Consider the following 27,121-nt stretch of genomic DNA (forward strand, 5'->3'; position numbering starts at 1 on the left):
GCTTCCTTTTTGACAACCTGAGTTTGATTTCAAAGACAGGAAGACGTAGGTTTGTTGTGAAGGCGTTTGGTCAACGATGGTGCATGTACACCATCGCTATATGCCTAACCAACCTGCAGTCCTCCTTGAAATCTCCTTTCATGAAGTCGCATTGCTTCGTCTAAAAGTTCTAGTTGATTGTGCTGGATGTGCGAGGTGGAGCAGGTTTTGGATCATAATGAAGAAATACACGCACGAAAAAGAGAAGGAGCAAAGTAAGTGTGTTTAGCAGGAAGGAGTCAGAGATGAAAATAGAAATAATGGAAAGGGCTTTGGAAAGATGTTACGGAAGGAGAAGTGCTTTAAGTGTCGTCCGCAGCAAATAATGTACAGAGTTATCCGTATACAACCTTTATATGTATGTTTACTGTGTCACGTGTGGGAATGATGGGAATTCCTTTATTCACAATCTCAACAGCACATAGCTGTGTACAAGTTAGTGCAACACTACTTTGTAGTTTTAAGATCTCTACACATCATACTGTAATAGCAATACTAAAAAATCCTTCTCTCTATATCAGTCTGTTGTGTTGGTTCGGTGTCTTCTGGAAATTTCAGAATTTCTCAAGCATCTCTGAATCGGTATTAATCGGCAAACTCCATAAATATATGGGCATTAACAAACTAATGTTGCCCTATAAAACAGTTGAGAGAAACAGTTGTAAATGTTTATCCTGAATCTCAGCTTCAGGGTTATTTTGATCCAAAGCTTCAAAGATAGATCAGATCTTTGTTTCTCTGATGTCCAAATATTTCTGGAGATATGTGCATTTACTGTACTCCGAGCCATAGATTGTAAATGTTGTGGGTATGAGGGCCCTGTATATGTGTGGGGACTCTTAATTCCAGCTCCTATATTGCTGATGATTTGATGGAGCTCGCTGTGAAGGGGCCAACCTAATGTGTATTTTATTAAAGGTTCAATAAATGCAAACTCCACTTTTCAAACCAATTTTTGTTTTTTTGTCCCTGCTTTTATAAACTGACAAGATATCGACCATTACATTATGAGTAAGTGTTAGCAGCCAAGGCTGGGGGTGTTAACCGTACGCTGTACCAGAGGGGAGACTCTCTGTAACTTCCTGTCTCATCGACAGCCAACCACACGAAAAGGAAACCAGACCCACCGGAAAGCCATCAGAGTGTATGTTGAGAATCTACAATGTAGACTGATCGCTGTCACGTCGTCGAGATACCATCCTGCAGTTAAAGTGAACGATCGGGGCTTAATTGAACCGGGATTAGTAAGTAAGGTTACTCATCTTACACATCTTTAGTATTTCATTTCAGTGTTTTTATTTTGAAAACCAAGGAATACTACTGTTTTCTTCAACAATCGGCATCAGTTTTTGGGGACGAAAAGGTATTTACTTCTTAAAATGGAAATCTTTTTCTAAATCAAATTTGATACTACTGAGTCCATAATAAAAAGTTGATACATCAGTTGGTAGCCAACTTTTAGATAATGCCTCTGACACTTCACTAAATAGAGATTGAATCTTAACAATAATTCTTGGAAGAATCTACCAGTTAGCTCCGCTAAATATACATCTGTACCAGCTTTAAAAAATATATATATATATTAATATATTATATCCAATATATTTTCTTCATTGAACCTCGGCCGCTTTTTGTCTTTTTTTTTTTTTTTTTAAACCTCTGTACATCATACATCATAGTCATTCATATTTCTTTGTTATTGTAATAATTCATTAATGAATCCCATCTCGCCACAGAGGATCTTTCTCCATGTTCGCAGTGACTCCCTCCAGTCCCACCAGTCTCTCAGCGCCAGCTCTGCTCCAGTTCCAGCTCGGCCTCTTTAGGGAGGTGGTTCGAGTGCCTGCTGGCAACCTGAGCTATGGCCATGCCAAGAGGCTGGCTGCAGAGATCATAGAGCGCAAGGTAATGAGAGCCTCACACTGGTCACATCATTTTATTCTGCTGTCCTGGACCATTTCCAGGGTATAATGCAGTAGATCAGAAAGGTTCTTTCTGTAAGCAGAAGAGCCTTAAAGGGGCATTTCCCCAAATGTACTTACAAAGATGCAATCTAGTTGTATTATGGGAAGTGTAGAATTAAGTGTTTTTGAAGCCTGACCCTTACTAGAGACTGAAAGTCAAGATATTTCAGTCTCTGCCGTATTGATTTTAACAAAAGATGAGTCCCCCCATAGGAAGTCCAGAGATAAATTAGCCGTAGTGCCCCTTTAACAAGCCAAAACTGAATGATTCATCTTGAAATTGGTGTTGGTGTCTGTTTAGGTGGAATTTAGTTTAGGTCAGCCTTTTCTTTATATTGTTATATCTGGCAGGTCGGTGGGTTAAAACAAAAAAAACAGTATTTATAAGTAACTTTTACTACTGGTTAAAACTGAAACACTGTTTTATGTGTGCCTAGAATTTGCATTGCTGGTTCAAATCCCTCACCTGCAGGTAAAATGTGGCTTTGAAAAATGTAATGACAATGATTAGGATTTTCTTAGGCATAGGGCACTCAGCCCATAGCTGCTCCAGTGGACATTTGCAGCAGTACGAAAGTCAGTAATTAAGTGCTATAAAGAGACCTTGGCCTTTTTTGTTTATTGTATCGTGACAGTGGTTAGACAGGAAAGGGGGAGAGAGACGGGGAATGACATGCAGCAAAGGGCAGCAGGTCGGACTCGGACCCGCACCGCTGCAGGGCTCAGTCCACATGGGGCGAACGCTCTTTCTAAGTGAGCTAGAGGCCACCGCTAAAAAGCATGATTAATTACAAAAGATGTGTGTAGCTAGCACACTGAAAATATGCGCTAACCCTTAACACAGTCCCACTTGGAACATTTTCAGATGACATTTTGAGCCAGGAAGTGGACTTTTGAAAGGTCACCTTATGCATGAAGGGTGTAGGTTATATGCAAAGTGAGGCATCTGCGTTTGAAGGATGTTCCAGTGGTTTTGACTGTAGTGTATATATTCTGACACATCCTATTTAAACTGTTGTTTTCTACTTTTAAAGCAGGTTAAATGGGAGCTGTTTGAACCAGCTTTAGAACAGCTGTGTGTGTTTTTGTGTGACACATACTAAGGTACTTCTGTCTCAAAATGTTACATTGACGCCACACAAACGTATCATCCCCTCCATTTCACTACCTGCTATCATTGAACTTTATTTTTAAGAACTTGGAGAAGAAAAAACAAGATTACTAATCTTCTGTAAGAGTCAAATGTAAGAGTCCTTCTGTTAGATGTATTGATCTCAGTGTCAGCTGATCTGGTCTTCGTACTGCCTCAGTTTGACTTTGTGGTTGACACGAGCACACAGCAAACTTTCCAACCACAGCCTCCCTCCCTGTCTCTCTCTCACACACCTACACACCTACACACACACACACACACACACACACACACACACACACACACACACACACACAGTCTGCCTCGCTCTCACCAGCGCTCCTATTGACTTTGATCTTTTCTCGAGTTCCCTGACGGCAGGTCAACAGGGTCTGAAGAATGTGTGTTTCAGTTGTGCATTTTAGCGCACTTCACTGTACACAAACCTGATGCTTTGAGCGTGTTATGTAATGCATATACAGAATGTGTCAGCGCTGGCAGAAAAACCTCTATCTCCAACTTTAACATGTCACTTTTTAGCGTCTCAGAAATAGAAATTCACAATGTGCAATTTTATTTTATTACAGTACTTGTGTAATGTAATTTCATACAAAAATGTGAATCCTTCAGTAAATGTTAAAACATAAGTAACCCTAAATTACACGGCTAGAACTGTAAGGAATTGTTTTGTTTTTTAATTGTGCCAGATATTGAAATAACTTTATGGTAAACCGTAGTGTGGTTTGCTTTGCATTATATTTTTCTCATTTATTATGTCCTGGTAAAATTAATTGTATAGTATTGTGCGTGTGTATGTATAGCAACGCACATGTGAATGTAGCAAAGGTCAATGGCTGAGATTAAAGATGCCGGATTCCTTGTCATATTCAGTGTTTTAGATCGTATCATGTTGGATCTACTGAGCACAGAATGATCACAATGAAAGTCTGCTCTCTTTTTACTAACTAGGTCAGTTTGTGAAGGTAAAATGTTTTTCTTTTGTCTCCAGACTTGAGATCATAGTTGGTGGTTTTACAAATAATGATGATGAATAATGTATCAAATGAAGTGTGTGTGTGTGTGTGTGTGTGTGTGTGTGTGTGTGTGTGTGTGTGTGTGTGTGTGTGTGTTAGGCTCCAGACTGCAGCGTGGTGGGGGTCGGGGAGAAGGTTCTGCTGTTCCGACATCAGTCGGGCTCAGAGCAGCTGCTGCATCGCCTGACGGACCTGGACGAGCTGCAGGATGGAGACCTCATCGAGGTCGTCATCGCAGGTCAGAGGTCAACAGCTTAGGGCGAGGAAAAAAAAAACGTCATCTTTCATTTAGTGTTTTCCCCTTAGTAATCTTGTCTGATTTACAAAATGTTTGTAAGATTGAAATACAAAGTACAGTTACCCGATCTGAATTGATGCAAACCATCATCTTGTTACAGCAACTGTTATTTAAGAGAAAATTAAGTCTTATTTCGGAAGGAAACGCGTTATAAATACTTTAAGAAGACCTACTTTTATAAATCAAAAGGCCACGTGCCTTAATGCCTCTGATAACATAAATATGTTCAGGATTTCTTGCTTGAATTGCTTTGCTTCCTTGTTACCATTTTACACTATTTAGATCCACACTGGCTGTCAAGTTATCTGTGAGGTACAGAGTCAGTATGTGAAAGTACTTTATGTCAACCGCCTTTACAAAGCTACTAAATCCTACCTGACTAAGTTCTCGGCCACAAATACAAATATACTGCAAAAAGATATCCCACACATATCACAGGAAACACTATCACTATCAATAGCTTTATTTCAGATGAAGTTATTTGAACCATAGGGCTACTTACAGTTTAGTCGGTGGCACGTTAAGGTATATTTCACATCTTGAACTGCCAGTAAACAGCAAAAAAAGTTTTTCCACTCCAGAATAGAAGGTGTGCATATTTCTGTCACAATATGAATATATCACCTACTAACTGGTACTAATACATGTTGGATTTTCCATACACAAGTGGAACCCACTGAACTGTAATGGTGTCAAATACTGTCAATTATTAAATTCCAGCTACAACATGCAAAATTTCTCAGAAGAGGATCAAATCAGTGGCATATTCAGACGGTAAACCATCTTCTGTTTTTTGATCTGACTCAGGATCAGCGTCAGTGACTGAGATGAGGACCCGTCCACACACCCTGGTGGTCCAAACGTACCGGACTCCCACTTTCTGCCACCACTGTGGAGAAATGCTGTGGGGCCTCGTTCGACAGGGATTAAAATGTGACGGTAAAGGCGCTGACTCACCTCATTATCCAGCCATTAAGCGTTTTTATAGTGTGAGAAAATGTTGTGTAACAGGTATGTTTGATGTTTTATTTACTAACACACAATATAAAATTAGTAGATTCATAGATATTAAGATTTAAAAGGCAATTGTAGGATCCCTTTCTGTAAAAAACATATTTTCCCAAACTGCCTTTTCAGTAAAAGGGACTAATTTATGGAGCGAGACCACTTGAAATGTATCCCAACATGAGCCACCTTCAAAAGAAATACCAAATTGTGGCTAATTCATGGACAATAAGGCTCTAATATTTAGTTTTCAAACGATGCTCTTTCTGTATAAGTTATTTCCTTTTTCTTTTTATTCCATTTTATTTCATCTTTATCTTATTTTTAATAATGTTAATCTGTATTTTTATTTTTTTTAACCAAAAGCCCTACTAGAGACAAGTGTTGTAAATTAGCTTCAGCCAAAAACACTGAGACAAACATCAAATGACTGTTTATCTATGTTTTTGTATCTGTCCTTATCTAGATAAACCTTAATAACTCCAGTCTGTCTGCTCTCCTCTACCTCTCCCGGTCTTCAGGTTGTGGATTAGACTTCCATAAACGTTGTGCTTTCCAGTTGCCCAATGACTGTAGTCGAGCGCGGCGTCAGGTTAGCACCAGCCTCTCCCTGTTCCCTCCCCGACGACCTCGGACGCACTCCCTGTCCAATCAGGCAGGAGGCAGTCTGGAAGAGGTAAGGAAGTCATTGTATTGTAAAAGAAGCATGCTAGATCTTTTTTTCCCAGTCGACTGTTCATTAAATGTGTCACGTTTTCTTCTAGACCAGGTTTTTCAAGGGTGTATTTTTCTGAAAAAGAACTTCCAATCAAATATTTACACATTATATCCAGTAATATACGCTGATATGCACCACTGACGACTTATCGTCTGTCCTTCACCAGATCAGCATGTCCAAGCCCTCATCCAGGCCTCCGTCCTGGGCGGAGCCCCCGGTCTGGCTGGGAATCGGGTACAGCGACATGAGCAGGGCTCAGGTCCCTCACACCTTCCACATCCACAGCTACACCAAACCCACCGTCTGCCAGTACTGCCACCGGCTGCTCAAAGGGCTCTTTAGACAGGGGCTGCAGTGCTCAGGTGAGAGGGCTGGAGGAGCGTTTGAGTTCCACTAGTCTATATCCTCGACATTCCACTTCCCGGGATTGTTCAGTTGCCACAGGAAAATTGGCCAGATGTCTTTCATTTTGGCCAGATGTCCGTTGTCTTCTTCTTTCTTTGTGTTGGCATTTTACCCTCCAGTGGATTTCCGAGGAGTTATCTTCTCCTCAGATCTCTGCAGGGTAAATCCTCTCAGTAATCCTACAGTAGACTCTCTGTATGAACAACCGTTGAACGTACACACATTCCACCAAAACAAGTTCCTTCCAGAGGCTGTTTTGCAGCAGCACCATTGCTCCGTGCCAAGCTTGGCGCCACCCATGATAATTGTGATTTGTTTGAAGAAGAAATGCCAATAAACCAGAGCATGAATTTCTCTCATCCAGGGATGCTATGTGGACTAGCTAGACCTTCCTCCGCAGTGCGGTGGAGGGGTGTCTGGCAAAGTAGGGTTCCTCTAATCATAAGTGTTTCACATTCTAATTATTGTACATTTGCTAGCTCGGTTTTTATTTTACAACAAGACTGAACAGGTCTTTGAGATGAGGCAAACCGTGTTTAAAGCTATAGTTCCATTCTAGTTAGTTATTGATTTTGTTGTGACCTGTATGAATGAAAATATATTTCACACATTTTCTGCAGGACGTTTAGAAACCACATGCACAAGTGCATCGTATGTTTAGAACTGATTAAGCTAGTAGTAGTTGCATGATGTGTGTATTTGTTGAATGTGTAGAGGGTTAAAGCCTTTGACCAAAGTCCAATTCCTTGTGTATATAAATATTCTTGGCCAATGTAACTGATTCTGATTCTGATGATGCATCTACTACTACTAGCTTTATCAGTCAGTTGCATTAGTGCAGTGGTGTTCCTGTTTAATGACATATGTGCAAATTATGTAAAGGAATAGTTTAAAACTTTGGGAAAACGTGCATTCGCTTTTTTTGCTCGTGTCTCTATGTAGCTAGCAGCAGCTGTTTAGCTAAGCATAAAGACTGAAAAGACGGGGAACCAGCTAGCCTTGTTCTGATCAAAACAAAAATCCACAAACCAGCACCTCTAAATCCCACTAATTAAACTCTACATTTTGTTTATTCCCAATACTTACATGTGGTGAATGGTATCTTTTCATCTTACTGTCGGCAAGAAAGCAAATAGTGCAGTTACACATTTTTGTTCCCCCATCCTGTACATATTCAAATATATTTGTCTTTTTACTTTATTCGTATTATTATTTCATGTATATTGTATGTATGTAAATTTTTCCTAGTTTTTCATTTATATTTATATTTTGTGCTTTGTGACTGATTTTGCTGCTGTAACACAGGAATTTCCCATTTTTCTTGGGATCAATAAATATCTATCTATCTATACCTGTCTATCTACTAAAATGACAAACTTTTTTTGTAAACTCTCCAATATCGATATTGGCCTTAAAAATTTGAATTTGTTACGTTATTACGCTGTCATTTCAGCAATCTCCATGAGCTCGGTAGCTATCTTTCTGCAGCAATGAGTCATGCAATAAATTAAAACGTCTTCCTCCACTGTGGCCATTTCTAGATGCTCTGATCCAGCATCACCTTGGCTCTGATGAGCCATTTGTGGATTTGAAGTTCAGAAACATTTTCTTTGTAAGCAGAGCGCTGTGTATCCCACACACTTGTGGAAACAGATTGGATAGAATCTCTGCCAGGGTGTGGCTCAGAGCTCAGTGAACTTTATATCACATTAAAAGTCAAGTTCTGGCACTTTCATTTAGTATTATTTTTACATGTATAAAAGTAGCCCTCATGATGTGTTTCCGGCCCTCCCCTCTGGTCAGACTGCAGGTTTAACTGCCATCGGCGCTGTGAGCCGCTGGTCCCCAGAGACTGTACAGGCGAAAGGAGTGGCATCAACGGTAAAGGTGAGCAGCAATCCGGGGGGGGGGGGGGGGGGGGGGGGGGGGGGGGGGGGGGGGGGGGGGGGGGGGGGGGGGGGGGGGGGGGGGGGGGGGGGGGGGGGGAGTGTGGTTTCCATTTTTTATTCTTGAAAAAGAACCATAACCCTGTGATGACTCAATGCTGATTCCCCCTCAATGTGCAGAAGACTTGACAGATTTATTTTAGATTCCCAGAAACATGCCGTACGTCCAAGCACTGATGATTAGTGGTGTGATGGTTCAGTGTTAAGTTTAACATGGTAAACGTTTTACCTGCTGAACAACGGCATGTTAGCGTGCTGATGGAAGTAATCTCAGCACAGCCGCATTGAGCCGCTAGGATAGCCGTAAACTAACAAAATCACTGATCTCCCCCTTTTTTGTTTCTTTAAAGGTGAACCAGTTAACTGAAACTGTTTTCTGTGGTTTGATCATTATTTGCAGCCCTAATATATTTTGCATATGATGTCACTTTCCCAGAATCCTCAGCCGTGAGCCACAGCTGCCCCCCAGACCCAGAGGACGATGATTCAGAGCTCACCAGTACGACAACACTAGAAACCTCTGACGACGAGATGTCCACTGACGGAGACACCAAAGAAGACGAGCAACTGCGAGAGCCGATGAGGTCAGAGGGTTGTTCATTAATTCTCTCGTCATCCCATTTTAAAAGGAGACTTTGGTCTCCTGAGGTCACGAGACAATGTCCTGATTGGACTCCAACACACAAACTAAACCACTCTTCTTTCCTATCACTGAATTCATCTGCACCACAAACTTATAGAGCCCAGAAAAGTGACTTTAATTCAGTTTTTAATCCTTAAATCAGCCTGTCAGCGCCTCTCTTCTGTTTCATGTCATGTTGTCTTTTGTCTTCTGTCCCTTTCCTTTTTTTCCGTTCAGTCCGTGTTTCAGCAGCAACATCCCTCTGATGAGGCTCGTCCAGTCGGTGCATCACTCCAAGAGGAGAGCAGGTGGAGTCCTGAGAGAGGGATGGCTGCTGCATCACACCAACACTGACACACTGGTGAGACACACACACACACACACACACACACACACACACACACACACTCAGAAAGACTATACTTGGTTGTACTTGCCACAGAAAAGTCAGTCTGCATTTGTTATAAGAGAACACTGGAACATTTTTTGATTGTGACCTGCCTAGAGTACTGCAGATAAAATTAACCTCTCACCTTCCTCAAAGAATTTAATAAAAATACACATACATCTTAGAAAATAATCATTTTCCTAACTTTAAAAAAAATCTGTTTCTATTTTTTCTTTGCTTTGTACACTCTTTGGCACATTTGGTTAGTCACATAATAATGTAAATGTAAATGTATTTTATTTATATAGCACTTTACAACAACCGATAAGTGAACCAAAGTGCTTCACAACAAATAAAACCACAGATTTAAAACAACAATACTACACTAACAAAAAATTACAGTAATGAATGAGAAAAGTAAGAAAAGATAAAGAAATAAAAACAATACAATCAATACAAATGTGCCATCAGATTTCTAGGTACCAAACGCCACTTTAATAAGTAATAACATAAGTTTTTACTAACCAAAAGTGCGTGTGTATATGTGTGCAAGCACTTTCCTATATTTAACACTCTAAAATATAAATTTTGACTAAGGAAATGGACCGACAACAACACATCAGGTGGGACAGTCTGTTCTAATGTGTCCTTTTAATGGCTTGTTCGGAGCCATTCAGTCCTCCATACATCCCGTAGATTATGAATTATTTCTGTTTGTTTCCAGAGGAAACGCCATTACTGGATCTTGGACTGGAAGACCATCACTCTGTACCACAACGAGAGCAGCACCAAGTACTACAAGGTAGAATTCATGACACTTCAGTAGTAGACTGGTTTTATTTAATATGACCTTTAATAACACCAGAAGCTTGTCAGAATGTTTGGCATCCAACATTGGTTCAACATGTGGCCAATTAGGCAGATGGCGATATAACTTCAGCATCCATATAAGCTGATACTGATGCATTTTCATAAAGGTTCTTGATGATGTATTGACACAACTCTGAAGAGCATGTTTAAAAAAACACACAGGGCCTTTCCCAGTTCCAAAATGTGTACCTCCTCCACTCCTCCCCCCGCCTTGTGACCCGGAAATCCTTCTCAGTGCGGCCATGTTGAAGGGCGTCCCGAGTCCTAAACGGCACATCGAGGAGCGAGCATCTAATTGCTGTCGCTCCGGGGCAGATGCCTCGTGTTTGTTAAATGCTTTTTGCCTCAACTCCTCACGCAAGGAGAGGACTTGAGGAGAGGAAAAGTTTGTGTTTTAATGGCTGACAGTTGTAAGAGTTAATTAACAATAACAATGATTTTAAAGTTTACAGAGACCGGTGGAGAACATAAAAGATATTAAGGATGACAGAAAAATGTTGAAAAAGACACAGAACATTATGCATTTACTTTCTCTCTTGCAGGAGATCACTCTGTCTGAGGTGCTGCAGGTCCGAGGCCCCGGCCAGCTCTCGGTGCCCTTGTTGCCAGGCAACAGCGCTCACTCCTTGGAGGTGGTCACGGCCTCGCTGGTGTACTGCGTGATGGCCGGAGAAGACGGGCCGCCCTGGGAGAGCGCCATCCGCCAGGCTCTGATGCCGGTGCAGAGCAGCGGAGGACACGGCGAGGAGAACCAGGGTGAGCTAGAAACCCCTCTGGATTATTATTGGACAGAAATTAGAAATGACTACTTTATAGGTGTGATGAGCTATTTTTCCATTAATCATTTATTGCACAGAACTTAATGTGGGTGATGGAACATAAACCCAAACTAATCCCAATTATTTTAGATTTGCCTATTCATGTGATTTGTAATAAGTCCGAGTTAAAATGATCTTGTTTCTGTTCTGATTACAGATGAGGATTTACGCGGAGACAGCGTGGTAAGGATCAACTCCATACTGCTGAATTATTAATAATTGCAGTGAACTTCTTCTTCAGCATGCATATGCGTGTGTGTGCAGGACATCAGCTCGGTGTATCAGATCTTCACAGACGAGGTGCTGGGCTCAGGACAGTTTGGAGTGGTGTACAAAGGTCAGCGGCTTCTGTAGAATTCTTCCGATGTTAACGGTCAGATGTCAAGCAAAGAATCAGCAGAGCATGTTTTCTTCTTGGAAGGTTTGCAGCTGAGGCAAAGAGGAAAATGCTAACATTGTACCAACGTTTTGTACCAACCCAAAGGAGGCAATTAATTTGAATTGTGCTATTTGAGCACTGTCTCTATGCTAATTACAGTGGGTTTTTTTTGTTTTTTTTAAGAAAACCTTCCAGGAGATCAAGATGAAATTTGGGGGCTTCAAATCCTTACCAACCATCTAAAACTGAATTAATGTCGAACTAATACTAATACTAATAATAAGAATTATAATAATAGAGGTGACTTATTTCTCATTCCTCAGGTACCCACAGGAAGTCGGGTCGGCCAGTCGCCATCAAAGTCATCGACAAGACTCGCTTCCCCACCAAGCAAGAGCGACAGCTGAGGAATGAAGTGGCCATCTTGCAGGTACTGATCCACTCTATATTATCTGCATGTTTTAGCTCTGTCCTCGTTCTAAGATTATTTTCTCTAACATCTACTTTGTGCGTTTGTGTGATGCCTAGAATCTGTCCCATCTCGGTGTGGTTCTGTTGGAGGGGATGTTTGAGACATTGGAGTACGTCTTTGTCGTTATGGAGAAGCTCCATGGAGACATGCTGGAGATAATTCTGTCCAGTGAGCGAGGCAGACTCCCTGAACGCAACACCCGCTTCCTGGTCATGCAGGTAAGATCACTCTGCCATCATTAAATGCTCTGCGGGCCTTAAAATGATTCCAATTCCCTGTTTATCTTTTAAGACAGAGGTTCCCAACTTAAAGCCCGGGACCCCCACATGGGGACAAAAGATAAATCTGGGGGGGGGGGTCATGAGATGGTTAATAAAAAAAAACATGTCTCCTTATGTTTATTTTCTGACTTTTTATAAATGTTTGTAATTTTTTTATTTTATTTTTATTTTTTCTAAAAACTTAATCGTCACACTGGGTAGTTTGGACCAGTAACAGCAGAGTTATAGTTTGTTCCTTTTAGTCCCAGTTTAAGCCTTTTTTAAGTCATATTTGTATGTTTTTATAGATTTTATCCAAAAATCTAGTATGAAACATACACTGGTGGACAACAAAAGTAATTTTAGTCTGACTCTTTTAGGCCATCCCTCATTAAAATTTGAATATTTTTACGTGACCTACTGCATAAATAAAGTCAAAATATTATGTATATTATACGATGACTCATAGTCATAATCTCATGTTGTTGTCCTTTCTGTGTGTTGCAGATCCTTGAGGCTCTGCGGTATCTGCATTTCAAGCACATCGCCCACTGTGACCTTAAACCTGAGAACGTACTGCTGGCCTCTGCCGACCCTTTCCCTCAGGTGAGTTTATAGGGTTGTTTACGCTGTGTTTTAAAGCACCAAGGTGAGTTGTTTTAATAACAGGTTAAATCGCCTCTGTGTTGAAGGTGAAGCTGTGCGACTTCGGCTTCGCCCGCATCATCGGCGAGAAGTCTTTCCGTCGCTCCGTCGTGGGCACGCCGGCCTACTTGGCACCCGAGGTGATCAGCAGCAGCGGCTACAACCGCTCTCTGGACATGTGGTCCGTGGGCGTCATCATGTACGTGAGCCTAAGCGGCACGTTTCCCTTCAACGAGGACGAGGACATCAGGCAGCAGATCACCAACGCCACCTTCATGTACCCACGACAACCATGGGCCTCCATCTCACTGGAGGGTAGGTTTTATTTATTTTTTATGAAAACTTCTCCTGTTGCTGCTTTTAAGGACACTGATGTGAGACTGCATTGTTGATTATCAAACGGCTCATGGATGCAGCTCAAATGTAAGTGTTCCTAAATGTATCAAGTAGAGAAAAACGTTACCTGCTGGCAGCAGCATTACCATGTAAATGCACATTTAAATCAAATAATCGCTAAATGTCCACTGTTATAAATCACTGTAAACAATTTGTGATTTGTGGAAACATTTGAGAGCACTGAGAATCTTTTTCAGCAGTATCTCTGCTTTTAACATTTCTATTTTTTAACATTCATCTTGCTTGAATTTGAAGTGTATTAAGGGTTAAATATTATCTTATTGCACTCTACCGGACAGAATCACACACACATTTTCTCCTGATGGCCACTGGGTGACTCTAGTTGACAACTTTTGAGACAATTTAAGTATATCAGTCCTCTTGGTCTCCTTTGTCTCCAGCCATGAGTCTCATCAATAACCTGCTGCAGGTGTCTGTGAGACGCAGGTTCAGTGTGGGCAAAGCTCTGGGACACCCCTGGCTGCAGGTGAGATATATTACACTTCTTTATAGTCGGATATAAAGTCCGTAAAGATCTGAGCTCTGATGAGACACCTTTATTCAAATCCTAATTAGAATACACCATCTAATGCATCTTAGATTGCATGTAATTTTTGCTAACTATGACAGGTTTTCTATCTAATTTTGCGGTTGTGTTAAATATTTCAATTGGTCATTACAGAAGAAAATACATGAAATGTTCCTAATGTATTGATATTGGATAATTTTAATGAACACCACTGTTAAGAGATTTTTATTTGAATATTTAAGGTGGCGGAAAGACAAAAACTAAGGCATCTTGTTCCACTTGCAAAAATGTCATCATTAAATCTAAAATTGTGAACCAACTGGTTTGTTGGGTCAAATTAAAAGATACATTTCCATCACACCCACTCCTGATCCTTCTGCAGGACTTCCAGCTGTGGTGTGACCTCAGGGAGTTTGAGCAGAGGATGGGCTGCAGGTATTTGACGCACCGGGGGGACGAGGAGCGCTGGATACGCTACGCCCAGGAGAGAGGCCTGGACTTCCCACCCCACCTCTGCTGGGACCCTGACAACGACTCCATGTAAGCCCGTCACAGAGGTTAAAGGTCAGTGAGTCTGTACAGTCGAACAGCAGTGAACCATGAGCTATCTTTGTATTTATTTGTCTGCTGTTATACATGGTTTTCTGTGGGTTTGTAGTGATTAGAAAACAAGCCAATAAACCTGTAGCACAATTAGCCCTACTTGTGCCTAGTATTAAGAAAAAAATAACACAACTGCTGTTTAGTAATATAATTTTACTTTTTTATTCCAAGTTGAGGTTTTTAAAATGTAACTGTTTTTTGTAGCATCAGTGATGGACAGAATGAGTTGAGGGGGAGAATGGAGCACAGATAAAATTTAAATATTATGCATGCGGAGGAGTAGACTTGCACTGATTATCATGGCCGACCTGTCAATGGGACCAAAACCCTATTTTCTTCATCACTAACATAGGCCTGCTATGGTCCCACTTACAGTATTGATTCTTCTTATTTTGTCCACAACTTTCCTAATGCCCTGTTGTCTCTCACTGCTCGACACCTCTCTCTGTCTCTCCTCCATCGGGGATGGGTTGTTAATTTAGCTGAAATACTTTTCTGGAGAGAGGTGTGTGGGATCGGTCTTTCTGTCTTCGTTCTTAAGTCCCCATCCAGCCGTGGCCCTGTACTTACCCACAGTGCTTTAAGTTGCTCTCTGCATCTCATTATTCAGTGCTCACATTTTCCTTCTGTTTGTTCCTGAGATTAAGGCTTTAAGATCTTCAGGTTAAGTTTTAGCTTTGCTAACATTCAGGTTTCACAGTGCTGTGGTGAGTATTTTCAGTATCAGACTGGCTTTGTAACATCGTAGCACCTGACCTGCTTTTTCCTCTGCTGACTGAAATGTTAACAAGCTCCTAATGATTGTGTACGATTAAGGAAGAGTCAGAGACTCACAAAGATAGCATTTCTAAACTTCAACATAGCATGCATCTGCACAAATACACAACCAACCAAGCCAACTGACCAGCTTTTTTATCACGTTCTCTTCTTTAATAACCCTTCTACAAAAAAATGTCATCTGAGAGAGTGGGGAGAGCAGGAGGCTTTGCTCAAATTAAGTCATTTCTAACAAACGCTCACCCTCTACACCTACTTCTGTTTAACGTCTTCTAAAGTCAGGTATGGTATATATGTATGCTGCATACATAAGTCGACTGCAATACCTGGCACATTCCTGTTTTTAAAGACACCTATGTGAGGGAAAAGCTGGCCAGTCCAAACACAGCTTCTAAACTTGAGCAAAGCCTTCTAATCTCACCCTCTCTGGGCAGTGTTTTGGGGGCATGGAGGGAGGGATGGAGAGAAGGGGAAGAAAGTTAGGATTTAAAAGAGGAAAAAATGATAAGGACAGTGGAAGGGGGTTTAAATTGCTCTCTCTCCACATAGGAGAAATAGGAGGAGGTGAAGAGACGCGGCTTTGTTTATAAGTCGCTCTCCCCGTAGAGGGCGCTGGAGAAGGAGATGTAGTCCAGGGCGCCGGAGGGGCCATCGGCTCCGATGTACCTGGTCATGCGGCTGATGCAATACTCGGCCTGCTCAGGTGGCAGCTCTCTGCGCAGCTCCTCCATTGTGATGTAATTCTGGAGGAGAGAGGGAAGCAGGCTTGTAACAAAGACCAGGGACTAAATTAATACTTTGCCAGGAGCTGATTTTGAAACTAAACTTCTACCTGCATTTCATTCTGTAGCCGTAAAATCATTTAACTGAAGAACTCTTTATGGTTTTAGTTTTGGCCGTAACTTTACACTTTCCTCTCTGGGAACAGTGACAATCAGGATGTTTACCACAAGGCAAGTTCAGTGGGTTAGCTAGGTTAGATCACCATGGTAACCTATGCTGCACGGCTAATTTCAGGTTCCAGGCTTTCCATTTCAAAAAAGATGGTGTGAAGAAAAGATTCTTTCATTCATGACAGACTCCTCTAATTTAGCCTCTCTGCTGTCACTGTGTTACTTTCCCTGTTTGATGTCGTTTACATGTAAAGAGGACTACCAGGTTACTGCAGGAAGTTGACTGTAACCTGTCAGATTGCTCAGTTGGACTTAGCTGTAGCAATGTCAGTATTCCCAAATGTTAGCGATTACTTGGGTAGATAAAATATTTGAACAGGTTAAAAACTTTTACCTCTAAACATGATGAGCTTGTGTCAAACTGTAACCACTGTTCATGTTAGTGGTAAAACTAACAGTATGCTGTCTATGTCTGCTTACCTTGTCTGAAGCCAGAATCTTGAAGGAGGCCATGACTTGTTCTGCAGTGTCGGTCTCGGCGGTCTCGCGGGTCATGAAGTCGATGAAGGCCTGGAAGGTCACCACGCCCGTGTTGTTGGGGTCCACCAGGGTCATGATGCGAGCAAACTCCACCTCACCCTGTCCCAGAGAGAAGGGTTGCATCAGTCAGTACAGAAATACAGAACATTCTGATCTCTTGCTACTTTTACATTTAATCTAGTATTTGTACACAGGTAGAGAACACCATTTTTTGAATGTATTTAAAAAAAATCAATTCAACAGTAATTTGTCCTGAAAGATGTACTGTTGCACTAACCAGATCGTAGCCCATGGAGATGAGGCAGGCACGGAAGTCGTCTGGGTCCATCATGCCGTTTCTCTTCTGCAAAAGGAAAAACAATTGTGTTTATAATTATTGGAACAAACAGTTTAGATTTAAAAAATGATGAAATCCCTGAGGACGCTCCTACAATCATAGTTATAATGCTTGTGCTTGAATATCGAGCATTAAAAGGTTCAGTAGATGACTTTTGGAAATAAAAAAATGTTTTTCACATTTGACAAACCTGTCCTCCTACTGCGCCTGTACGAAAACAACCAATCAGAGCCAAGAAGTCCTCTAACACAGTCAATTAGAGCTTGTGAACTGTGCTGATTAAACATGAATCAAGATTCTGTCACAGCATTGTCTATTTTTCACCTCAAATGCTTTCAGAAACTTTTGAGTTTACTGTTTAGCTGTAAAACGACCGAGCCACCATGTTGAAAACAGACAAGCCAAAACAAAGCACTTGATGGCAAGAGAAAACTTAGTTTTACAGCTAAACAGTGCACTAAAATATGTTTCTGGAAACATTTGAGGCGCCAAATAGGCATAACAGAATCTTTATTCATGTTTGCAAGTTTGACCGCAGGTCACGAGCAGTCATGGGCACTGCGTTAGAGACTCCTTGGCCCTGATTGGTTGTTTTCCTTATGCTATTAGGAGCACCAGAAAGACCTAGAGATACTGTCACTATATAGTGACAATTGGAGCATATATATTTTATTATTTTAAAGTTATCAACTGCAGCTTTAACTGAAATCTTTGATCTTGAACGTTGTTTTTTTAATATTGGAACTTTTAGGTCAAGTTATGTAATAAATTTCAAACAGATTCTGATGTTAAAAAATATAAGATCTAACCTGTAGTTTGTGTTATTTATTATGCATGGTTACGTAGCTCATTACTGAATAAGCTCAATTTACACCAAGAACGCCTCACCCTGTCAAAGTGGTTGAAGGAGGCTCTGAACTCGTTGAGCTGTTCCTGGCTGATGCCCTTGGCGTCGCGGGTCAGGATCTGGTTCTCCACCTCGTTGATAGTTCTGGCGATGGTGGTGAGCAGCTGCTCCCAGCCCACGCGCACATGCTGCAGCGGTTGAAGAATAGAGTAGAGAAAACACGCTTTAAAGCAGAGAAACAAAGCGGTGGGAGGTGATCCTATGGTCATGGCTGCGGTTATGTCCACTGTACCTCCATGGTGTAGTTGGTGTGCTTGTTGTCAAAGATGAGGGACTCCTGGCTGAGCTGGTGGTCTCCCTCCAGCTTGTCCATGTTGGATTTGTAGTTGATGATGTTGTGCTCGTACTGCTTCAGGCTGTTCATTTGTTCCTCCAGGGAGCCGGCAATGTCCACAGACACATGGCTGATCTCCTGCAGGTGTAAACAGGGAGCGGGAATAAGAATGTTTGAATGACAAGTCTACAGACAGAGGCTGTAAATATTTGTTAGCAGGACATATAAGTATATATGTACATGCAGCCCCCTTTCTCTTATGTTTGTGTACTGTTAATTATTTCTCCAAATGTAAAGTAGCAATCATGATTGATATCTACAGATTAAATCTTGTCTAAATAATTATACATTTATTGGCAACTACAGAAAATCTTTACACATTACGCCAGTTGAACTTCAGTTTCCTTTTCTACCTCTGCAGTGTTTCAGTAACAGTGTACCTCCATCTTGGTTTGAATCCAGGGTCCAATGATGTTGGCCTGGGCAGCAAACTGGCGCCTCAGTCTCTCGTTAGCCTGCTGTCTGGCCACCTCCTCCTGGAGCATTTGGTCTCTGAGGGGAACGAGGTGCTTCACCTGCAGGTGGATAAATGCACAAGTCACAAGAGCTACTTCTGAACAGCAAGAGAAATGTGTCCAATGTATTTAGATGTGAATGGCAGCTTGAAACATGTAACCAACATACCAAAAGATGAGCAGTGTTCTTTCATTTCGAACAGCATAGTACTGCCTGCCTTCCTGCTGCTTCTTTACATACAGATTCAAATTCATTTACGGTCAACAGCTGCTCCAGTCCAGCTTGTTTAGTGATTAACCAACTAGTTATTTCATAATTCCCACAGGAACATAATCTATTTTTTCAGGACAGATGGTCAGATGTGTCACACTGTGAGTGCACTGACAGATTGTGTTCTGCAGTTATTTTTGATTTACACAGTGCTTGCAGCCTACAGTATTCAATGTCGCTCTAACCTAAATGTACTGTACTATTCCTGACCTGTCACTATGTATGCACTGTACGTATTATTAGCCAGATGACCAAATGCAGCACAGAGTGTCGGTTAGGTTGATATTTCCTGTTAACATAAGGTCAACTTACACAAATCAGAAATGCTGTTGCCTATAATGATACATTTTTATTATTTCTAATGCTCCTCCATTCCCACATGGTGATTCTTGGTTGTGTTTGATTTTACTCACAGTGTCCCACTTAGTGCTGATGTCCTGGGGGGAGAGGTTGGTGTAAGGGTTGATTCCGGAAAGCTTGATGCCGTAGGTCTGGGCGATCTTCAGGATCTCGTTGTGGATGCCCATGGTGGCCATGCGCTCCTTGTCGGCCTCGGGCAGAGTGGCCTTGAACTGGTCGTGAGCGGTGATCAGACTCTTAAAGGAGAGAAGATCAATGTTACACCTGACTTGTAAATGTAGGTCTCAAAAGTATTTTTCCCCATAGAATTTATTTAGGGTGGCCAAAAACTCACAACATATAATATTTCTTTCCTTTGAATGGAGGGACAGACAAGTCTGCCAAAAAGGTTCATTAACATGTAGCTGAATTACTCCCCATAACAGGAGTTACTCCTATCACTTTTTTCAACATACTATACAATGACTTATTTCGACACACTATGTATATTTTTTTCAATATGCTATTATTTTATTTTTTTTTACATGCTATATTAAGACTTTTCATTTGTGTATATTCATGTCCCAGTAATGCCAACTCGCCGTTTTCCTTAGACGAGGGTGGCACCTAAATCATAGTTGCAGCTACGGTCATGGTTCTGCTCAGCGCCCTGCTACGCCGTGAGCTGCTACAACTAGTATCTTGTCATAGTTTCATTATCTTTATTGTTATAATTGACACTGGTCATCATACCCCAATCAGCACCGGTAGATGTCCGCCCACCAAGAGCCCGGGTCTGTCTGAGGTTTCTGCCTAAAAGGAAGTTTTTCTTGCCACTGTTGCACTAATGTTGGGGGAATTACTGTGTCTTTGTAAATTATAGAGCGTGGTCTAGACCTACTCTATCTGTGAAGTGTCTTGCGATAACTCATAATTTGATACTATAACTAAAATGAATTTAAAATTAAATAGAAGTTTGTGACATACTACACTATGACTATCACTTTTTGTCCACATTCCATACTGTGACTTTTTAACTGCTTTCATCAACATACTATGACTGTTGTCAACATTCTCTATTTGGTCAGAATTGGTCAGTGGTTAGCACCACTCCAAAGAACACCAGCAAGTCGGATATAGAGACTCTGACTTGGGTTCAATTCCCAGTATGACTATTTTTTAAATACTATAACGTTTTTATCACAACAGACAATTTTTTGACATACTATACTATGACTTTTTTTTAACCTTTTTTCGACATACCATGCAATGACAATTTAATAGCTTTTTTAACATTCTCTAATTGGTATCACAGTGGCTCAGTGGTTAACACCACTCCAAAACACACCAGCAAGCAGGGACTGCAGACTCTTTCCCCAGGTTCCAACCCCAGTATGACTTTTTTTCCGAAATACTATACCATGATTTTTTCATAAATTTTTTGATATACTATGACTTTTTGACTTACAATACTTTCATACTGTTACCACATTTACAGACATGCTACACTATGACGTTTTTCAACATACTCTATTTTTGACTTTTTTTTTCCTATACCATGCCTTATTTGACATACTGTACTATACTATGACTTTTTATCACTTACTCACGGGATAAAATCTGTGTTTGAAGTGGATTGTGATGACAAACGTGCATATACACGGTGGCTGTACCTGGATCTCCTCAATGCTGTGGACAATGAACATGTCCTGCAGGTCCTCCATGGCACCGTCCATCCAGTTGTTAAAGGGTGCCGCCCTCTTGGCGAACTCCAGGTACAGTTGGTCAATGGTCTCCCACAGCTTCTCCACACGCTACATACACACACAAAGTTAAGACACGTGTCTTAACGTAAGGTGTGTTCAGAAGCACTGACTTGTTATGAAAATGAGATAAAACTAAATAACTTATTTATTCATATGTTGTTTTTTTATATTAAGAACCCATTGACTACCATAATGTTTTTCATGTTTCCGGGTGTACCTCCAGTGAGTCCCTCCTCTTCTGGGTGAGAGTACCTAGGTTGTCCCACTGGTCACAGATGCCCTGGCAGCGAGCGTTGACTGTAGCTGCATCATGGTAGTCCAGCTCACTGGAGGAGAGGACAGAGTGAAACACAGCAGCATTAATCCTCATAACCAGAAAAATGTCCTAAATATAAATTGTGACCTCAGCACTTTTATTATCAAAACTTTGACATGCTGGAAGATAACTTTAAAAACATCAAGACAGATTTAAAAAGAATAGAATATGTGGAAGTTCGGAAAATGTACTGTTTTTTGAATTAAATTAAAACATTTAACAAAGATGCACAACACCGGCAACCTTTATAGGCCCTCTGAAAAACTATTCCCCACAGTTATACACACATTTCCCCCCAAATATCCTATTCTGCATATTAGGGGTCATCTGAGAACTTTAAGTTTATAATATCTGCATAAGAAGTAATGAATGAGGAAATTATGTGTGGCACGCATATCATATTCAGCATTATGGTGCTGAACACTGTATATAGCATCAAAGAGACCATATCAAAATTATCTGGGGAAAAAGCCCAAAGGAGTGGAGAGGAATAAGGAAATAGAAATATCACAGCTTTCTGCTCTTCTATGAACAATCCTTTCATCTTTTTATCTCATTAACATGCTTTTTCCTCTCATTCCCACTTTTGTTCTTCACTGTAGTCCCATTCTTGTCAGTTCTCAACATATTTCTCCCATCACGACAATTAACCTTTACGTCTTCCTGTTACAGTTTCCTGCTCTCAATCTAACATTATCTCTCCAATTATTACTCATTCCCTCCCCATCATCTCCTTATCACTGTTTCTTTCAGTTTTTCTCCATGTCCTTAAAATTAGAAAGCCCCTAACACACCTCTATTACACCCTAATTTTCCATAGGGTTCTTTCCAATTTTCCCAGCACATTTAGTTTGTTTCACCCTTTCTTCTTAGCCTCCCTCTGTCTGTTTTGGCTTCTTACTTAAGCTCCTGGGCGATAGCAGCAATCTGCTCCACTCTGTCCTGGTGAGCAGCAAGGTCGCTCTCGAACGCCTCATGCTTCCTCATCAGGGCTCTGATCTCCATCAAAGATGCTGACTCATAGTCCTTCTGGGACAGCAGTTCCTCCTTACCTGAAAGAAAGTTAGTTGATCTGCATATTACTACCTGATCTTCACAGACTACAAGCTTTTCATTCTTACAGCTCTCTCTTTAGTCCATCCTTTTGTCTTCACACCACTGCAGTTAGCATTTTTCTTTGACTCACTGTAGCATTATTATTATGCCAATAAATTATGTAGTTTTCATAGCCAGCATACAATTGAGGGTCACACAGGAAAAATGCAAATAGAACACAAAGGATCTTTTCTATCTCACTTTTTGTATGACATACTATCCTATGAATTTTTTAATGACATTAGAGGTGTTTCTGCTGTCCCTACCTCCAGTCCAGGACTCATGCATAGAGCACTTCTGCTTGAACTTCTCAGCCAGGTGATCGAGTCTCTCCAGGCGGCGGATCTCGGTCAGCAGCCACTCCTCGTAGCCCTTCTCCACACCCTCCAGACCCTTCCAGGCATTGGCAATATCCTGGAGGAGACACAGGTGTTATCATTGCTGTATGTTGCAAACAAGGTTTTCTAAATCTTCTATTGACACTTGAAGTTTAAGGAAACTGTGTGCTCAGAATCTGAATAAAGAAATGTATGCCTTGAAAACCCTCCTATGTAAATGTTGGAGATATTAGAAATGAGTAATCTATTATTTGCAAATGAATTGCAGCTTCTATTTGACTTAAATGTGAGCTATCTTCTTGCTCTTCAAGTTCTCCTTTCTTTGTCGAGCATTTTCTCCCATCTTTTTTCACCTTTTTTCTATTTTTTTATTTTAAATTGCAATTGTTGGGAGAGGCCTTTGTATCTGTAGTTAAGAGAACAATCTTATTTTTGTTGGATCACAAAGCGGGGAGTTTGAAAGATTTTACCAGCTTTACGGGATCGAAAACCCCAGGAAGTAGTAATCCAACTGAAATCTGAAATACATTAAGCTAAAAATCTGTCACGCTCACCGAAACCATCTTGCCCTCAGAGGGCATGAAGGCGGGCCTGTTGCTAAGCCTCAGCTTGGTCTGCAGGGTGTTGAAGTTGATCTCTAGCTGGCATTTTTCCTGCACACGGGGCGGCTTGTGGATGCGGCGGTAGTCACGGAAATCCTCCAGCTTCTGCTGCATGGCACGCATGGTCTGCTCTGCCACGCGGTTCTCCAGCCAGGGGATGGTGCGGCGGATCCACTCCAGCAGCTACAGAAGGAAGGGAAATGTTAGGATTATTCTATAAGTATATTATGTAAGTGTTTGGTTTACTCTCGCCTGTACTATTTATAATAGCTTATATATATTCCATATACAAATCACTATGTCTAAATACTAGGAAGAACACTGCATGTGTACGTCTTTAGTAAAAAATGTTTGGATATGGGTTCATTCATGTGTCAGGTAGCTCATTTCATATGTAGGAGCACTATAAATGCCAAGTTGCGGTTTACTTTGGATTGAAAAATCGTAGCCATGTCTCTGCGTTTTTTAACCATTACTCAAAGAGTATCCCTCTTGCTCTGTATCATCTCTATCTCTCTCTATATATCTATATATATATATATATATATATAGATATATATCTATATATATATCTATATATATATATATATATATATATATATATATATATATATATATCTTTACATCTTTAAATATAGATACATACACATACATATACTGTATGTGTGTGCACCCACAGTGTCCACAAATCTGAATAATGTAAATGACAAGGGTCCGAAACAGCTCGTGAAACATGAAAGTGTTGTGGCAGAGGAGGATGTGCAGGACAGACAGAGAGTGGGAGTAATTGGTTGAAGTAGTTTCTCACCTCACTGGCCAGCTTCTCGTACTCCTCCATCAATTTCTCATTCTCCTGGTTGACGGCCAGCACCTTGCAGATACGGTTGGCAGCTGTCTCAGCCTGAGGGAGGATGAGAGTACCAATATTTAATATTCATTTCCATACACAACATTTCACAACCTAGATAAGTTCATCTCTCACATGTATTCCTTAGGATTGCTGTTACATCGTGTTGATGGTGTTTTATGTATAATCTGCTCTTATCAGTTAGAATTTAAAACATTTCCACTGCGATAAACAGAGCAACCAGATCTAAAGAGCCTTTCTAAATGTTAAACTATTGAATATATATTACTACTACATAAAAATTAAATATAATCAGACCTGCTCAGCACCAGCAAAGGCGTGGTAGAAGCAGGACACGTAGGTCATGATGGCCTTCTCATCAGGTTTGGGTGTGTTTACAATATCTGAGGGTGGAAAGAATTATCATATTCAAACATTATAAACATCTTTTGACATCTCTAATGAGGAAAAAGCACACAAAGTCCAATTATTATTCTGTTATTTATTTTGTCACTGTAATATTTAGTAATTTTTAAAACTAAGTTTAAAACCAAATATGCATATCTTTTTTTACTTTAAATGTGATTTTCTTTATTGAAAAATAAAGTGACACAAAATGAATGCTTGAATAAATTAAAGAACATCGTGATTAACTGTTGTCACTGTATGTACGAGCCATTTTAGCCATGGTGCTAGCAGAAATTCTGAGGTCAGACTAATCAGTAATTCAAAAGGTGCTTTTAAAATGATTTATGCAATTTTGTATGCTGATGGGTGAATTTTAAGTAAGAATGACCTCTTGTCCTTGTACCATCTGCTAAAGTGCTGTACTTTGCTGCAGTGGAGGTTATCAGTGTCACAGCATTAACAGACAAGTTTTTGTAGAGTTTTTGCATTCTGATTGTTGTTTCAGGATTTAGTTTTTACAGTTTCTCAGCCTCACCTTCAGCGTCAAGCATTTTGGGGATGTCCAGGAACTTCTCAGCCACCTCGAAAGCAGTGTTCAGGTTACCAATAGGGTCATCCTACAGGCAGACAATACATGTCAGAACCACACACATAGGACAGCACTGCACTACCAATTAGACAAGAATCATGATCCCCACTGAGACGAAGTAAATTATTTCCTACGCAATGTTTGAATCAGTGAGTTTTCAGTAGTCTTTGGGAAGTAAACAAGTGTGTGGATCTCATTTTTGTTTCCTTCTGTTGTTTTTAAAACCTGTCACTACATTTTTGGAAGGGCAATGTGTACGCTTTGCTAATTGACCACAGTAAAATGAAATCTATGAAGGAAACCAACTACTTTTTTTCATTTTTGTAAATGGTTAAATTGCATTAACATTTTCAGTACAAAATATCAGACAGCTATAATCCAAACACATTGGTATTGACATCTTCTTTTAAAATCCCACACTGGTCCAACAATACACAGGTACATGACTTATTAGTATTTCAAATATTAATCTACGACGCTGGGAATTTGGACATGTCGGATAACAAATCTTTTGTATCAAACCTACAAAAGACTTGTCAATGTAACACTATGTTGACACTGAGTTATCACATGTAAGACTGCATATCTTGCAGACAAACTCTTCTAGTGCTGAGCATTTTCATAGGATGTCTTTTGATATGAAAAGAAACTAAGTACTGAAATAAAAGATCAACGAGCAGATTGAAGACGACGAGTGTCAGTCATCTCAATTCAGTACAAATGTAAAAAATAAAGCAAATCAGAAGATGAAGAAAGCAGAAGAAGAGAGGAAAGACAGGTCACCTTTCTCAGTTTAGAGTAGTCAATGAGGTCAGGTCTGTGTCTGTGGATGAGGGCACACAGAGCCAGGCCGTCCTTCCAACTGAGCCACAAGAAGAGGAGGACCACATGAATGAAAAGTGGGAAAAGAGTAAAGGAAGTTTCAGAGCAGATTCATGAGACAAAAGAGGGTTGAAAAGGAAATAGGTAGCAAAACAAGTTAAGGATGGGTGTAGGGAGGACGGTATTACAACACAAAGAATAAAATACACGGTAAAACATTAAATAAGAAAAACAACAGAGATGGTTGCAGTTCCCCGTTAATGCCATAGTACGGCGTTGTAGACCCACCTGATGTGGAAGTTCTGCACGTTGACATTCCTGTAGGGGGCAGTCTTCCTCTGGCACCACAGCAGCAGACCCTCCTTGGCAGAGGTTTCTGGAAAAAGTCAAGAGAGGAAACTGATGAGCATTGCAGCACAGATGAGAGAAAAATTTATTCACGCTTTATCATCAAAAGAAGGGGAAAAATACAGGAAATCTTTGGAGAGGTGGATGGTGAAATGTGAATAAATCACACAAAGAAATCTACATGATGAGGATAATTTTGTCTGTAGCTAATAAATTTGTCTACGATTGTCTTTGTTGACGGTAATCAAACTTAACATTAAAAGTCAAGCTAGTGCAGTCGCTTCATGCACTAGTGGAGAAAGAGGCGTTATGAGAGGTGAGAAGGAAGTTGATGGCAAAGGAAGTTAAGCATTCATGACATCATCAGAAGATATTGAGGAGCAGAAGCCAAAAAAATAGAGTGTGAGAAAGGAGAGGGGGAACAAGGTTTATTAACACAAATTTATTCTGAGCTGACCTGACTGACAACATAAAGGTTGATTAAAAGGACATGAGGTCCAGATGAGGTTCAGGGAAATTTGTTACAGAGAATCTGATTTACTGCACACAAGTATGCAACAAATCACACAGGGCAGTAAATATACAGTACATCTGAGTAAATCTGAGAGGATGCA

The 27,121-nt window shown here is 40.6% G+C and overlaps 2 protein-coding genes across 3 annotated transcripts in view; one reads left to right on the forward strand and one right to left on the reverse strand.

Annotated features, from left to right (window-relative positions):
- Window positions 1-934: 934 nt before the first annotated feature.
- prkd4 (protein kinase D4) lies at window positions 935-14,519 on the forward strand. The gene is made up of 19 exons (XM_034901135.1): window positions 935-1,402; window positions 1,776-1,944; window positions 4,269-4,407; window positions 5,275-5,406; window positions 5,994-6,148; window positions 6,357-6,552; window positions 8,399-8,482; window positions 8,978-9,125; window positions 9,401-9,524; window positions 10,276-10,353; window positions 10,964-11,177; window positions 11,397-11,422; window positions 11,504-11,576; window positions 11,942-12,048; window positions 12,147-12,308; window positions 12,858-12,956; window positions 13,043-13,310; window positions 13,793-13,878; window positions 14,303-14,519. The coding sequence occupies exons 2-19, from the start codon at window positions 1,789-1,791 to the stop codon at window positions 14,462-14,464; spliced, it is 2,409 nt and encodes an 802-aa protein (XP_034757026.1). The 5' UTR covers window positions 935-1,402; window positions 1,776-1,788; the 3' UTR covers window positions 14,465-14,519.
- A 142-nt stretch (window positions 14,520-14,661) lies between these two features.
- The window catches only part of actn3b (actinin alpha 3b), a 33,716-nt gene continuing 21,256 nt past the window's right edge, over window positions 14,662-27,121 (reverse strand). The window contains exons 5-21 of one of the 2 annotated variants that reach the window (XM_034901133.1): window positions 26,448-26,535; window positions 26,121-26,199; window positions 25,284-25,365; window positions 24,659-24,744; window positions 24,302-24,394; window positions 23,446-23,676; window positions 22,820-22,967; window positions 22,360-22,510; window positions 21,360-21,468; window positions 21,050-21,190; window positions 19,451-19,633; window positions 18,692-18,826; window positions 18,210-18,389; window positions 17,959-18,105; window positions 17,011-17,076; window positions 16,674-16,832; window positions 14,662-16,043 (exon numbers count right to left, since the gene is read on the reverse strand). In XM_034901133.1, the coding sequence (XP_034757024.1) occupies window positions 15,885-16,043; window positions 16,674-16,832; window positions 17,011-17,076; window positions 17,959-18,105; window positions 18,210-18,389; window positions 18,692-18,826; window positions 19,451-19,633; window positions 21,050-21,190; window positions 21,360-21,468; window positions 22,360-22,510; window positions 22,820-22,967; window positions 23,446-23,676; window positions 24,302-24,394; window positions 24,659-24,744; window positions 25,284-25,365; window positions 26,121-26,199; window positions 26,448-26,535 (2,237 nt within the window). In that variant the 3' untranslated portion in view covers window positions 14,662-15,884. The remainder of the gene's footprint in view (window positions 16,044-16,673; window positions 16,833-17,010; window positions 17,077-17,958; window positions 18,106-18,209; window positions 18,390-18,691; window positions 18,827-19,450; window positions 19,634-21,049; window positions 21,191-21,359; window positions 21,469-22,359; window positions 22,511-22,819; window positions 22,968-23,445; window positions 23,677-24,301; window positions 24,395-24,658; window positions 24,745-25,283; window positions 25,366-26,120; window positions 26,200-26,447; window positions 26,536-27,121) is intronic. The other variant, XM_034901134.1, reaches the window with a different exon arrangement.

Source organism: Etheostoma cragini, chromosome 19, assembly GCF_013103735.1.
Source record: "Etheostoma cragini isolate CJK2018 chromosome 19, CSU_Ecrag_1.0, whole genome shotgun sequence".
Classification (NCBI taxonomy): domain Eukaryota; kingdom Metazoa; phylum Chordata; class Actinopteri; order Perciformes; family Percidae; genus Etheostoma; species Etheostoma cragini.

Excerpts from the sequence above, each read along its gene's own strand:
- prkd4 (XM_034901135.1), top strand. The coding sequence starts at position 1,789 with ATGTTCGCAGTGACTCCCTCCAGTCCCACCAGTCTCTCAGCGCCAGCT. Across the intron at positions 9,126-9,400 it reads CAACTGCGAGAGCCGATGAG|TCCGTGTTTCAGCAGCAACA; the intron begins GTCAGAGGGTTG and ends TTTTCCGTTCAG. Across the intron at positions 12,957-13,042 it reads CTGCCGACCCTTTCCCTCAG|GTGAAGCTGTGCGACTTCGG; the intron begins GTGAGTTTATAG and ends TCTGTGTTGAAG.